The following is a 15,613-nucleotide window of genomic DNA, read 5'->3' on the forward strand; positions in this document are numbered from 1 at the left end:
TGGCTCTCTAGCGCCCCCTTATGTCTTTCAGATTTTGAACATACCTTTAGGTGCTCGGAATCTCATAAAATTTGGCAAAATGATAGACACCTGTGAACTTTATGTAACTGCATAGCCATTAGGCTCAGTGTGTTTTTATTCGGCTCTCTAGCGCCCCCTAACGCGTTGAAATTTTAACTTTGTCAAAGTTGATCCGATATTCATGAAATTTGGTATGCATATCCCACTCATCATTTGAAACATATTCCTCATTGGGTTTCATTAGCCCCGCCCACCCAGAAGTCGGCCATATTGGATTTTTATGTCATTTTTGCGTTTTATTGGCCGCGTACTTTAACGAACTCCTCCTACAGATTTGATCATATCGATTTGAAATTTGGTCAGGACCATCTCAAGACCTCGAGGATGAAAAGTTATTAAAATGGTGAGCGTTCACTTAACGAGCGGACCGTGGCCATTTTGAGCCATTCGCCAGTTATTGTAACTCAACTGTACATAGTCCGATCTGCCCCAAATCTCTCAGGTATGATGTTGCTCCAGTACTGATGACATGTATATGAAAAAATATACTCATACTCAATGAGCTCCGCCCACCCAGAAGTCGGCCATATTGGATTTTATGTACGATTTTCCCAATTTTTGCGTTTTATTGGCCGCGTACTCTAACGAACTCCTCCTACAGATTTGATCATATCGATTTGAAATTTGGTCAGGACCATCTCAAGACCTTGAGGATGAAAAGTTATTAAAATGGTGAGTGTTCACTTAACGAGCGGACCGTGGCGTGGCGGCCATTTTGAGCCATTCGCCATGAAACAGGGAGTTATTGTAACTCAACTGTACATAGTCCGATCTGCCCCAGATTTCTCAGGTATGATGGTGGTACAGTCTTGAGGACATGTATATGAAAAATTATACTCATAGCCCCGCCCTAAGATGGTAGCCCCGCCCCCTTTCATATCTCATGAACCGTTTGTCGTACAGGCTTATGGGAGGTGTCATATCACTCAGCAGAGAGTTCCTGTTTTATTCGTTAAGGGCAGCCCCGCCCCCTACACATTAGCCCCGCCCCCTTTCATAACTCATGAACCGTTTGTCGTAGAGTCTTGCGGGAGGTGTCATATCACTCAGCAGAGAGTTCCTGTTTCATTGGTGAATGTTATGCCCGCCCCCTACACATTAGCCCCGCCCCCTTTCATATCTCATGAACCGTTTGTAGTAGAGTCTTGTGGGAAGTGTCATATCACTCAGCAGAGAGTTCCTGTTTTATTGGTGAATGTTATGCCCGCCCCCTACACATTAGCCCCGCCCCCTTTCATAACTCATGAACCGTTTGTCGTAGAGTCTTGCGGGAGGTGTCATATCACTCAGCAGAGAGTTCCTGTTTCATTGGTGAATGTTATGCCCGCCCCCTACACATTAGCCACGCCCCCCTTCATAACTCGGGAACCGCTTGTTTTAGTTTGCATGTTGTCAAAGATATAACTAACGTTATGGTTGTGTAATAATATTACAGTGTTAATCTGATTTGTTTTTGAGCTGCACCCCAGAAAAAGTGTCAATATATTTTGTGTTTGATTGTGTTATCAAATAATTTGAAAAAAAGGCAATGTCACATTTAATGTGTTTGTATTTTTGTCTACGTTTGTGCAGAAGTGGCAGATGCGTCTGTACAGATGGAGGAGGAGGAGGAGAAGGAGGAGGAGGAGGAGAAGGAGGAGGAGGAGGAGAAGAAGGAGAAGAAGGAGAAGAAATTTTAAATTGTTTTTTTCTATATTTGTTAATACATTTTTTATGTTGTTCATTTGTTTCATGTCTTTTTTTGTTGTCTTCAAAGGCACAGTTTCTGAATGCAGGCTGGGTGTATTTCTCCATGGATTAAGCGTTTCCATACTTTATAATAAAAGGGAGGAGGAAGATACAGAGAGAAGTAATAGTTATTGAACATTATGTACATTATATATTGTAAATAACAGATGGATTTCTTCCCAAAGCTAGCATCATGCTGTATGTCCAGAAATCGTCTACCACACATTTGAGATGCTATTTCTCTACATCTTCAGAAATATCAGCAGATAGTGATTTTGGCTGCAAGATTCAGACAGTTGATCAGTAAACAGCATACACGCAGACAAAAAGTATGATTTCATATCATGTATTGATGTTCTCCATCTAGAGTTAATACGACATGATCGCTGGCTTTGGTACACCAACGGTAATAAACGTATCTAATTTCAGTGATGATTTTATTGACAGTAATACAGTGGTATTTCAGCCACAAAAAAATGATTTTACCTCAGTGGCAGGGTTCAGGCTGTTCATCTTAAATGATACTATACAACTTTATTGTCAGTTTAGACTGAAATGTATTTGCATCCTTAGGCAGCTAATTTTATGTGCTGTTGTGTTTTTTTAATGTCACTAGGTGGCAGTATTTAGCATTGATTACTCTGGAGACTGGACTTTTGAGGGTGTGGTTTCCTTTTGACTCATAAAACAAAGTGTTGCTGCAATAATGTGAACATTGTCAACAACTATAGGTGCGCTCTCTGTAGCTCCAAATACTAAGCTACAAACCGAGTAGACAGTAAAAACAGTGGGCACTCCTGGGAAGTCTATCTTGCCGACCGACACGCCCCCTTATTGGATATCAGTTACTGATTGGACGCTGCTGCCGATCAGACTGATCTGATAACTTTACCTCTCAGCATCACTGGAGTTTTATACCGGAGTGAAAACAGATCACAGATTAAAGGTTTTATAGTTTAGTTGTCTTCTGATTCACCATCTAGTTATAATCTGTGTTAACTGTAGCTCTGAGCAGCAGCAGAAGGGACCTGCAGTATCTCTCCTTCTCACACCGTCAGTGAAGCAGCCTGACACTAAGAGGGGTACGTAGGTTTAAGAGCTAGATTTTGTTTATTTTAGTATTTTTGTCTGTAATCACTGCCTTTGAGTTATTTACGAGTTATTACATACATTCAAATGCAGTTAATCCTTTATAATTAAATCCATTAATAAATCACAGGATTCCATGTACTGAACCGCAACCGGAAATGACTTTTATTTTGACAACTTCCGCTTGCGGGCAGAATCCGGCTCTAGTATAAAAAGAGGCCGCGGAATTTGCTTCGTCCCATTTGCTCAGTGCAGAGACCAGAGACCAGAGAGAGAGAGACAGAGACATACTTCCAGAAACAGCTATCTATCGAGACAGAGAGAGAACGAGAGACACAGAGAGAGACTGAGACTACACGAGTGTAAGACTGAAAGAGTGAACGAGTGAAAGACTGAACGAGTGAAAGTGAGAGACCGACTTTTGACCGACTTTTGACCGACTGACCCCTGAGCTAATTTAGCTCCTTTCCGACGTCTGTACTACGGTAAGTTATGATGCCGTGGCTAGCTTGTTAGCATGCTAACTTCTGTATTTCTGTAACAAAATGTGCATGTAAAGTTATGTAAAGTTATATATGTATGTATGTATGTATGTAAACTATTGCTTCGCACGTCTCGTCGTGCTGTTACTATAACGTTAGTTAGCTGTTAGCCAGGAGGCCTGTTTGCTAAACGGAGCTAAGAGCTAACTTAGCTAAACAAAGAACTCGGCTCCTGATTGGACGAGCGTTTTCCCGCCGTTGGCTGCTGCTCTCAGCTTTCAAACCTGAACCTGTATGGAGACTTACAACAGAGTTTTTATTCAGAGTAATGCATTATTACAGTCAACATGTAGAGTTAAAGCGGTTAAAGTACTTCTTTCATAGTTTAGAGTTAAAAGAAAAGTTTTCTCAACTTAACCGACAGTTTTGCCTCGCTAGCTTAGCGTTAGCTTAGCGTTAGCTTAGCGCTTAGCAGCCACGGTTCTGCGTTTTTTCTACAGTGTTTGTGCTACGTTAGCATCTGTGCTACGTTAGCATCTGTGTTGTTAGCTGTGAAGGCCTGGTTGTGTATATTTGCTTTTTGTAAGCTGTTGCATTCAGAATGTGATGCTAAGCTACCGCTAGCTTAGCGTTAGCTTAGCAGACACGGCGCTGCCTGTGTTGTTAACTGAAGGCCTGGTTGTGTTGAAGGCCTGGTTGTGTATATTTGCTTTTTGTAAGCTGTTGCATTCAGAATGTGATGCTAAGCTACCGCTAGCTTAGCGTTAGCTTAGCAGACACGGCGCTGCCTGTGTTGTTAACTGAAGGCCTGGTTGTGTTGAAGGCCTGGTTGTGTATATTTGCTTTTTGTAAGCTGTTGCATTCAGAATGTGATGCTAAGCTACCGCTGTGCTGCCTGTGTTGTTAGCTGTGAAGGCCTGGTTGTGTATATTTGCTTTTTTCAGCCTGCAATACGGTTTTCTTGGTTGATGCATCAAATTTGAGTATACTTGTGTTCAAAAATGATTTATTGCTTAGCTATAGTTGGTGTCTAAAGATATAATTGTAGGCTAAAAGTTTCTTGTAATGTCATTATTAATCAGTTGTGCCTACATACTTTTAGATGCCTCGCGGCAAGTCGTACCGGCGTTCTGAGGCTGCCAAGATGCGGATGGCCGAGCGACGCACTGTGGCTTTCCCACCTCAGCAGTCTGGCACCGCCAGTTCAGCACGTAAGTAGCCAAACATTTTTTCGTTAAATGTTTAAGGTGTCTATTGTCGTTGCATGATAATTTATGATTTTTAAAGGTCCATTAACTTTTATCTTGGTGTCTTTGTCTGTTTATAAATAGGCCGCGGTACAGGTTACCGTCACACTGTGCTCGATTGGCCAATTTCCCCCTTCACTGGGCGGAAGCACAAATTGGTCATTCCAGCCAAGTCTCCAGACAAGAAGGTAGAATTATTAATTTTGACTTTATGAACAAATGCTTTGATCTGAGGAATTTGTGATTTTCATTCTAAACAAATCCCTTCTGTTGTTCCAGTTTGTTCTGCTTGTTGGAGCATCCCATCTACGTGCCATCGTAGATGGGTTTGTGAAGATGCCGGAGGGAGGGCTCTCCTTCGGTGCCATGTCCACGCCCGGGGCCTGTGCGGCTGTGTTGAGGACCGAGGTGGTGCATACTGTTCTGCCTCGGACACCCGACGCAGTCTGTGTCATGGCTCCGAGCAACAACCTCACCTCGAGCCGGACTATCGAGGAGGCAGGGGCAGACTTTGGCAAGCTCCTGGCCACTGTCTCCGAGCGCTGTCCTAACGTAGGCTTATTTTTCATTGCATTTATTATTATTGTATCTCTGATACTAGGATTAATGTGGTTGTATGAGCTGTTGTAGAATAATGTTTATTTGTTTTAATGGGTTTGACATTTGGTCAAAAATAATAATAATGTAATGATTGCTTTGTACCAGGTTTTTGTTCTGGACTTCCCTCCACGTCTTAACGTCGAGGTGGCCCAGCAGGACTTCATGTGTCAGGAGTTTCGTCGCGTGGCGGCACGGATGGGTATGTTAATGAAAGATTTTAGTTTAAGTACAGTTACATGTGTAAGGGGTTATATCTTCTTAGAAAAACTGATCGAATACATATGATTTCCATAAAAGTCATTGTGGTTTTGTAATTTACAAAAAACAGAGTTAAGATTTGTGTACGGATATTTCAATAATTCCTGATTTTTTCTTCTTTTTTTTTAGGCATGAAGTACTATTCCATGGTCGAGTACTTTCCGTTACACCGCCTTGACCTGTGGGCTGGAGATGGCGTAAGTGGAATATGTTGTTGTGACATGGCGAATGTAAAAGTTTTATGTACACTTCTTTGTAGTTGATATTACAAGTTCAGTTCATGGCAGATACATATTGAGAGCAAAATATCTGTTTTGTAAATTAATTGGCGCTTGTTTTTGTAGATTCACCTGAGTGATCGTGGTGGAATGGAGATCCTTGTGGATGTACTGTGGGGTGCTGCTTACAAGGTTAGCCTTTTTATAAATGCTCTCTATTTGCCTCTCCTTTTGTATATCTTGATAGTGTGCTTTTATTCTTGTCTATGTATCTTGTGTTATGTAGGTACAGTTTTATTGTATGTGTGTGTTTTCTTGTATATGTGAAGCACATTGTAAATGTTTTTAATACCTGCTACATAAATACAATTATTATTTTTGTTGTTATCAGCAACTGTGCTGCCCAGCACCAGCACCCGCACCACAGGTTTCTCCCAGACCATCGCCGCCAAGGTTCACTCCAACTGTCGTCGTGAAGGGGGAGGTCAAGGTTCCACGTCGACTGAACCCTTACGATTGGACACTTGTTGGACAGGGCGGGAAGGTAGGTTGAGACTTTTTGAAAGGAGTGATATTTCCTAAAGAGTTTACCGTAGTAATGATCAAAGGGTACCTGTTTTTAATACAATCTATGCTATTTGTCATTACAGAGGAGCCAACCTGGGCTTCTTGAGCCATCACATGGTGCACCCAGAAAGAGGATGGTCCAGCAGCAGGTTTGTTACATTTGTATTATGCTTTAACTTAAATGATTAGGATATGTTTGATTGTTGCTTTTTGACAAGACAAATTGTCTACAGTAGTCTTTCTGCATTTTTATTTCACAGGCAGTTCTGAGGGACTGTTTCATCCCGCAAACACCCGTCAGGTTTAGCAGTGCCATGTTGGATGCGATGGACAAACTTGTTCCATCGCATCTTCCCAGCCCTGTGGAGGGTACTGTTCCACAACCCAAAAAGGTAATTTGCATGCAAATTCTGTCAGTTGGTTGAGGCCTAATTATAAAGTGTTTCCTTGTTCCTGACACACTCTAAATTAATAAGAGTCAAGACTGTTTATGTTGTGTAAATGGAGCTATGCCCCAAATATGGCTTCATAAAGCTAATCTTGTTTTTCTTACATTAGAAACCGACTGTGGGACATCAGCAGAGGGCTGCTGCCTCCCAGAGAACCCTGGCAAAGCGTCAGGTTTGTGTTTTTTGCTATGCATATACAGTATGTGTTGTTTGGAATTGTTTCTTGTACAATTTGAGTCGCAGAACAGCGACAATGTTTTTGCATACGTTTGTAGTATATAGTAAACTGTGAAACAATGAATGGTACATGGTTATATTTTGTTTGTGAAGTTCATTGAATTTTTTTTTTTTGCCTAGGTTGAGGCAGCAACGAGTTTTGTGGAGGTGCCTTCCAGGATCGCATCTACCAGTTCTCTCCAAGCGGTGGTTCCGGACGAGGTATATCACAAATGTTTTTGTTTTTAATGGTGCATTCAAAGCTATGTCATTGCCATTGTTAATGTAGTATAAATTCAATTCTTTAATTGTTTTTCTTTTGCTGTATTTTTCTAGGTGAAGGCAACACCCAGCGTGGAGGTGTCTGCAAGGCGATCCCCTGCCGTGCCTGTGCCTGAGCCTGAGCCTGAGCCTGAGCCTGAGGAGGTAGATGCTCTTTGTGTGAATAATAAATAATAATAATATAAAAAATTTCAAATTTTTTTAATTTTTTAATTTTTATTTTTTTAATGGTCCATGCAAAGCTATTTCTTTGTCATTGTTAATGTACTTTAAATTCTAATTTAAAACAACACTTCAATGTTATTTTGCTGAATATATCTTTTCCCATTTATTGTAGATGCCGGAGACGGGTGTTCGTATGCGGCGCACACCAAGATCCGTCAAAGGTAAGAGCGATGGTGTTGAAAACGCAAAAACAGATCATTATCGTTTTGTTAAAGGGTCTTTCCATCAAGGAGATGTTCGCTTTGGTAAAAATGCAGGAACGCAATGTGTAGCAATGTCTTTGGCGGCTATGATCATGCATGAAGGGAAAAATGTTGTGACATGGACTTCTCAACTGCTGGACAAAGTCGTTATTGCAGGGAACTATTTGTACTCTTTCCTTGACACACAAGACATGATATCTGACAAGTCAGATGATGGATATCTCATGATAACTGACTTGCCAGAAAAATGCACATACAGAGGACGTCCATATGGCTTGCGATACAGTGAACCTATAGCTGGAGACTTGAATGTTCACGAAGGAAGTCTTCTCACCCAGGGATTTGCGTATAGCTTAAGTGATGGCCTGAAGAAAGTATTTGCATCACACGATCGCTGTTTCTTTACAGCACATGGGAAGACGTGTGCTATTTTTTGTCAAGATGGACAGTATATTGTTTTTGACTCGCATGCACGAAACACATTCGGCATGGCCACCGATTCTGGCAAAAGTAGTGTTTTCTACCGCCCCACAGTAGATGCTGTGTGTGCCCTTATCTACAGTTGGACTCCTTGCAAACAAGCAGTCACAGACATGAGGCCATTTGAAATTACAGGACTTGTTGTGAATCCAATGGTGGAGTTTGAATCTGATGCTGGTGTACTTGATGTCAGTGATGACATGGTGGACAGGCAGCAATTGGCCTCATCTAGCAACACATTTACATTCAAGTTTGAATCTGATGCTGGTGTACTTGATGTCAGTGATGACATGGTGGACAGGCAGCAATTGGCCTCACCTAACAGCACATTTACATTCAAGTCTGAATCTGATGCTGGTGTAGTTGATGTCAGTGTTGATGTCAGTGATGATGATGATGTCTGTTGTGTTGACAGTTCTGTTATTGGATTCCCAATGACAGGCTTTCAATTTAATGTGTTATCCAAAGACGTTTCTCAGACATTGTGCAAACAGTTAAATGTTGTGTTTGAGAAACAAGGTGAAGTACCCTCTGGATCATACGGTGCTTTGGGTGAGCCATGCACTACAGACAAAATTGTTGGTGATGGCAATTGTTTTTTTAGGGCTCTGTCACAAGCGGTGTGTGGCAACCAGAAACCCCATCGCAAGTTTAGGCTTGCAATCGTGAAGCACATGGTGCAAAACGAATTGTTGTTTGGTAGTTTGATAAGAAGGGACTACAGCTCGTTGACAGATTATATCAACAAGTCCAGAATGAATTTTGTTGGTAGCTGGGCAACTGAGGTGGAAATCCAGGCTGCAGCAAACCTTCTGGGTGTAGATATCTACACACACTCTAGTGGCAAGTGGTTGAAGTACAGATGTATGGGCAAGCAAGTTTCTGAGCAGGGAATTTATTTACTGCATCAGAATCAGAATCATTATGAATCAGTTGTGTGTGTAAAACAGCATTCCGGTTGCTATAATCTGTGTACGATTCGAGAACAGCTCAAACCAATGCAAACCAGGAGTGATAGAAGCAGTTGTGTTGAAATGATTGACCTCAGTGAATCTGAAGGTTCAGTTGCTGATCAGGGCAGTGGAATGTCATCAAAACGGAAGCATGTTGCTGATTCAGATGAATGCGATGACACACATGTAAGCAAAAGGAGACATTTGGACTCTTGTAGCAACATTAGCAGTATGTCTAGCTTAGGGACCACAGAGAGAAAGAGTTCTCATTTTGATAAAAAGACGTCTACTTCTGGTCAGGATTCAAAGTATATTCATACAAAGAAACGTTCGACTTCAAAGACGCAATATAAACGTGATGCATCTAACAAGGAGAAGCGACAAAGGGCATGTAGTGAAAGATATTATGATAATGACGCATACGGTTTGAAGTTAAGGGAAAGCAGTATACAGAAATATGCTGTAGATGAGGAGCATAAATTTGCTTTACGTAAAGCCAGCATTAAAAAATATGCCGTAGATGAGAAACACAGGTTGTCTCTTCGTAAAGCCAGCATTAACAAATATGCTGTAGATGAGAAACACAGGTTGTCTCTTCGTAAAGCCAGCATTAACAAATATGCTGTAGATGAGAAACACAGGTTGTCTCTTCGTAAAGCCAGCATTAACAAATATGCTGTAGATGAGAAACACAGGTTGTCTCTTCGTAAAGCCAGCATTAACAAATATGCTGTAGATGAGCAACACAGACTGGATGTTCGTAAAGCCAGCATTAATAAATATGCTGTAGATGAGCAACACAGATTGTCATTGAAAACAGCTAATAGGCGGAAATCGATTGAAATCAAAGAGAGAAAGAAAAGCTTTGATTTTGTGTTGCGAGAGTTTCAGGAGAAGGTAAGAAGTGGTCCGGACTATGTATGTTGCGTTTGTCATAGGTTGCTTTTCCAGCACCAAGTACGACTTTGTATCAAGGATAGTTACTTGCAGCAGAAGGAGAGTTCTTCGGTAGCCAAGAGGTGTATTACAGAAGATTATTTGCACAAGTGTACTAATTGTGAGGTACCTTGCAAGTGGTTAGAATCATCAAGAGGTCAGTTATGGATTTGTCATTGTTGCAATGTTAAGTTGCGTCGAGGTGCAATGCCAGCAGAGAGCATTGCTAATAACTTGCATTTGTATCCTATTCCTCCAGAGCTGAGTTGTCTTAATAGTTTAGAACAGCATTTGATTGCGTTACACATTCCTTTTATGAAGATGTTGGCCTTGCCTAAAGGTGCACAAAATGGCGTTCATGGACCAGTCACTTGTGTTCCATCCAATATTGTTAGCACAACGGATGTTTTACCAAGGACTGACGCAGATGTTTCTCTCTTGCGTGTGAAGTTGAAACGCAAATTGACATATAAAGGACACTACGAATATCAATATGTCAATATAGATCATGTTAGACAAGCTTTGCTGTACTTGCAGAAGACCAATCCATATTATGCAGATATAGCATTCAATAATGATTGGCTAAATGATTTTGAACAAGACAACGATGAAGCTGTGCATGTGGATGCTGAAGGGGAGGCAAGTGCTGAAGCAGACAATTTACATGATCGCCAATCACATGGCATGTTCATGGATACATGCCTTCAGCCAATAGACATAGGGCAGGAGATATTAGATCACTTTGACAACAATTTAAATGTTGCACCTGCTGAGGGTAACAACCCTGTTCAAGTCCTCCAAGATAAAACTAATGAGGCAAAAAGTTTCCCAACTTTATTCCCGTTGGGAAGTCCTACGTATCATGACTTCCGTAACAATAGATTGACTTTGTCACGCTATGTTAATAATCGCATCTTGAATGCCGACGGCAGGTTTGGTACAAATTTGGAATATATTTTCTACGCCCAATACATGAGTGAAGTGGATCAGGTTTCATCCAACATTTCAATAGCTTTACGCAAGGGGCATAGTTTGAATAGTACATCTAAAGTCTCAGCTGCCATGCTGAATAACAACCAGTCTTTGCAACAATTCTTTCAGAATGATGAGGGATATAGGTTTATGAAGCCAATTCGAGGCACCCCTGCTTTTTGGTCTGGGATCCAAAAGGATTTGTTTGCAATGGTAAGACAGATCGGTCTGCCTACTTTCTTCTGTTCTTTCTCATCAGCTGATATAAGATGGGGGAATTTGTTAAGTTGTATGTTGCATCAAGAGGGTAGAATTGAGAATCCTGCAGATTTAGACTGGGCAGCCAAATGTGATCTTTTGCGACGCAACCCTGTTACTGCTGCTCGCATGTTTGATGGCATACCTTTTTGAAGGATGTCATATTTTCACCTAGTCAACCAATAGGGAAAGTGGTAGATTATTTCTATCGTGTTGAGTTTCAGCAGAGAGGGAGTCCTCACATTCACGCCATTTTCTGGATAGAAAACAGCCCTCAAGTTGATAGACAGAGTGATGAGGATGTAGTTACATTTGTTGACAAATATATCACATGTGAACTACCACATGATGATGAGGAACTTCTTGAAATAGTCTCAACTGTACAAATGCATAGCAGGAGACATTCAAAGACGTGCAGGAAGAAGAATACGGTATGCCGATTCAATTTCCCAAGACCACCTAGTGAGCGCACATTTATTCCCAGAGTCAGTGATGCAGATGTTGCAGGGAAAACTTGTGATTGTACAGACAATGCATGTTCTTGTTCTGTACAACATGAGAAATTGACCAAAGAGCAGGCTCGTAAACTAATGTCTTCAGTTAAATGTGCATTAACTGATGAAAAGTCTGCCTTTACTACAGTGTCACAGTTGTTTGACAGTCTAGGTATTGACCAGCAGAAGTTTGAATCGGCATATGAATGCATAGTTAAGAAATCTGAGGTTGTGTTGAAACGCGAAGTTACCGATGTGTGGGTAAATCCATACAACAGAGACCTGCTTAAGGCTTGGAATGCAAACATGGACATACAATATATTGTAGACGCATATGCTTGCATTGTGTACATTATTTCGTACATATCCAAAGCTGAACGTCAGATGGGCTTATTGTTAAGTAATGCTCAGAATGAGGTTAAGCAAGGTAATACAGATGCCAAAGCCACTTTGAAAAAGTTGGGCAGTGTGTATTTACACAACCGCGATGTGTGTGCACAAGAGGCAGTATACAGGGTGACAAATATGCATCTCAAGGAATGTTCTCGTAAGGTTATGTTTATACCTACGGGAGACAATTCTACGCGTTTGAGTTTGCCCCTGAAGGTACTTCAGCAGAAAGCACAGACAAAGGACCTCAGTGAGCAGGATATGTGGATGACGAGTCATGTTGATCGTTATAAAGCCAGGCCGGAGGAGAACGTCTTCAATGAGATGTGTTTAGCTACTTTTGTGTCAGAGTATCGGGTTTTAGCCAAGACGGAGAAGGCGACAGAAAAAATCCAGCTGGGGAAGGATTTAGGTTTTGTTAGGAAGAGGACGAAGACGCAGCCAGCAGTTGTGCGATATGCGCGCTTCAAACCAGACTCCGACTCTGAGAAATACTTCCAAAGCATTTTGCAACTTTTCCTACCTTATCGTTTGGATGTTGACTTGAAACCAACAGCCTATCAAACTTTTGAACAATATTATCACAATGGTCAGTGTACATTCAATGGCATTGTTGAAAATGTTAAGGCTGTAGTTGATGTCAACAGGCAAAAGTACGAAAAGGAAGGCGAAGACATTGCTCATGCTGAGAATGTATTCAATGGCACAGGTGGTCTTGAGGATGCGTGGTGTGAAATGTGCCCTGAGCAACAGCTAGAGCAGTTGGAATGTGCACAGGAAATTCGAGAGCAACCAGAAGTGGATAATGAACATGTTGATGTTATTCCAGACTTGGCCGTGAGTAGTGATAAGTTCAATCAGTATGAGGCACATGTTTGTGTTATGCCCAGATCTGATGCACTAAATCTACTCCGATCTCTCAATGACGAGCAACGGGATGTTTTTTATCAAGTCAGACAGTGGTGCCTTCAGAAAGTCGGTGGCCAGAAGCCAGAACCTTTCCGTGTATTTATTACAGGAGGTGCTGGGACAGGCAAGACGCATCTGATTAGGGCTATTCACTATGAAGCAACTAGGTTGCTGTCGCAAGTAGCGAGTGCACCAGACAGAGTCACTATGTTGTTGACTGCTCCAACTGGGATTGCTGCATATAATTTAGGAGCTGGCACAATCCACAGCACTTTCTCGATAGGAATAGATGTGAAGCTACCGTACACGCCTTTAGGGGAGGAAAAAGTCAATACCATACGTGCTTCTTTATCTGATTTGCAATTGACGAGATTTCCATGGTAGACCATAACTTGCTGGCTTATGTTCACGGTAGGCTTAGACAGATTAAGCAGACTGGTGACCATTCGCCTTTTGGTAAGGTATGCATCATAGCAGTAGGAGACTTCTTCCAACTGAGCCCGGTAAGGGGAAAGCCATTGTATTTGGAGAATACTCCCACTGATTTGTGGAATGGCAATTTTGCTGTCGTTGAGTTGACGACTATTGTTCGTCAGCAAAATTCTACTTTCGCAGAACTTCTCAACAGGTTGCGTACACATGCTAAGGGCACATTGCTTGAAGCTAGTGATGTTGACTTGCTGAGAAAATGTGAAACTGGGGTTGGCTCTTCTGCATTGCATATTTTCCCCACAAATGCACAAGTGGATGAGCACAATATCAAACAGTTGGATGTGTGCTGCCCAGACCTCATTTGTCTAGAGGCTCAGGACTTTGAGAAGAATAAATCGTCGGGACGTCTCGAGCTGAAAAGGGGGCACTTCTCAAAGGTGTACAGTTCTTGTTTACCCCAAAAATTGATGTTAGGAAAGGGTGCACGTGTGATGTTGGTGAAGAACATCGATGTGTCTGACGGATTGGTTAATGGAGTTTGTGGGGTTGTAGTCGACCTTGTCACAAATGTTAAGAATGCCGTTGCCGGCGCTGTGTTAGTGCACTTTGATGAGGAAAATGTAGGCCGAAAAAGAAGGCAGTCTAAACGAGTACCTAGTGAAAATAGGTTGGCTACTCCAATTTATATGGAGACAGAAAGGGTTAGCAGTAAGGGAGGGTCACGTAGGCAATTCCCATTAAAATTAGCATGGGCTTGCACAGTACACAAAGTGCAGGGTTTAACTGTTGATGAAGCTGTGGTTTCGCTTAAGAAGATTTTTGCTGCAGGTCAGGCATATGTTGCTTTAAGCCGTGTCAAAACACTAACTGGGTTGACCATCCAAGATTTTGCAGCGAAAGCAATTTATTGCAGAGACAACATTCACAGTTCCATTACACAAATGCCAAAATTTGTTTCCTCAGCTAATACGCTAGCAAACAAAGGTCAATTATTGACAGCATTCCTAGTCAATGTGCAAAGTTTACGTGGACATTTGCCTGACTTAAGAGTTTCAGTCCAGCCGTGTAGTGTCAGTTGTATTGCAGTGACAGAAACTTGGCTACCTGCAAGTGTACCAGATAGCCAAACTGTTATTGAAAAGTATACTTTCCATAGCGCTCCACGTTGCTATGCATACAACACAGACGACACTACTTTGAAATCATTCAAAGAAATGCAACATGGAGGTGTTGGCATTTATTGTCTGGAACATTTGGAGTACAAAATCATTGCTACACCAAATGTTAATCTAGAATGCATATGCTGTCATTTCATCAGAGAAGACATGATTGTAGCGGTGCTTTACCGGCCACCCACATATCCGCTGTCTTTATTCAAAAAGAATGTGAAACAGCTGTGCGACATTCTGCATTCGACATCTGACAATGTTGTAATTTTGGGAGACTTCAACCACGACGAACTGAAGTCATTGTCAATGTCAACTTTCATGGCAAGTTTAGGATACATGCAGACAGTCACAGAACCCACTACAGAATGTGGAACATTGATTGATCATGTCTACATAAAATTCACAAGCCATTATAATAGTGACACACAGGTTGTGCCTATTTATTTCAGTACACATGAAGCCATTCATTGTACATTTCACAAACATGACTGACCTTTAACTTAGGATAGGGAGAGGTAATTTTGGTTGTGTATTGACAGTTGAAATAGGAAGAGGTGACATGCAAATGTTGCCTTCATCCCTGTCGAGTTGATGCATAACTGTTGTCTGGATTTCTAATCCGCAACATATTATAGGAGTAAGATGGTGTCCAATAATTTGGGTTATATTTAGACGGTTGAGAAAGGGAGAGGTAATTTTAGTTGTGTATTGACAGTTGAAATAGGAAGAGGTGACATGCAAATGTTGCCTTCATCCCTGTCGAGTTGATGCATAACTGTTGTCTGGATTTCTAATCCGCAACATATTATAGGAGTAAGATGGTGTCCAATAATTTGGGTTATATTTAGACGGTTGAGAAAGGGAGAGGTAATTTTAGTTGTGTATTGACAGTTGAAATAGGAAGAGGTGACATGCAAATGTTGCCTTCATCCCTGTCGAGTTGATGCATAACTGTTGTCTGGATTTCTAATCCGC

The 15,613-nt window shown here is 41.5% G+C and overlaps 1 protein-coding gene and 1 long non-coding RNA gene across 2 annotated transcripts in view; both read left to right on the forward strand.

The window, feature by feature from the left end:
* The window catches only part of LOC141779815 (uncharacterized), a 648,874-nt gene that overhangs the window by 91,595 nt on the left and 541,666 nt on the right, over positions 1 to 15,613 (forward strand). The gene's annotated exons all lie outside the window — the stretch shown is intronic.
* LOC141779827 (uncharacterized) lies at positions 3,189 to 15,237 on the forward strand. The gene is given in 16 exon segments (XM_074654861.1): positions 3,189 to 3,383; positions 4,483 to 4,591; positions 4,712 to 4,815; positions 4,907 to 5,179; positions 5,333 to 5,426; positions 5,615 to 5,682; positions 5,830 to 5,895; positions 6,095 to 6,247; positions 6,354 to 6,419; positions 6,531 to 6,662; positions 6,829 to 6,891; positions 7,077 to 7,157; positions 7,272 to 7,361; positions 7,555 to 11,377; positions 11,380 to 13,398; positions 13,401 to 15,237. Coding segments are annotated over 15 exon segments (8,871 nt in total). The 5' UTR covers positions 3,189 to 3,383; the 3' UTR covers positions 15,131 to 15,237.

This window comes from Sebastes fasciatus, chromosome 12 (assembly GCF_043250625.1).
Source record: "Sebastes fasciatus isolate fSebFas1 chromosome 12, fSebFas1.pri, whole genome shotgun sequence".
Classification (NCBI taxonomy): Eukaryota; Metazoa; Chordata; class Actinopteri; order Perciformes; family Sebastidae; genus Sebastes; species Sebastes fasciatus.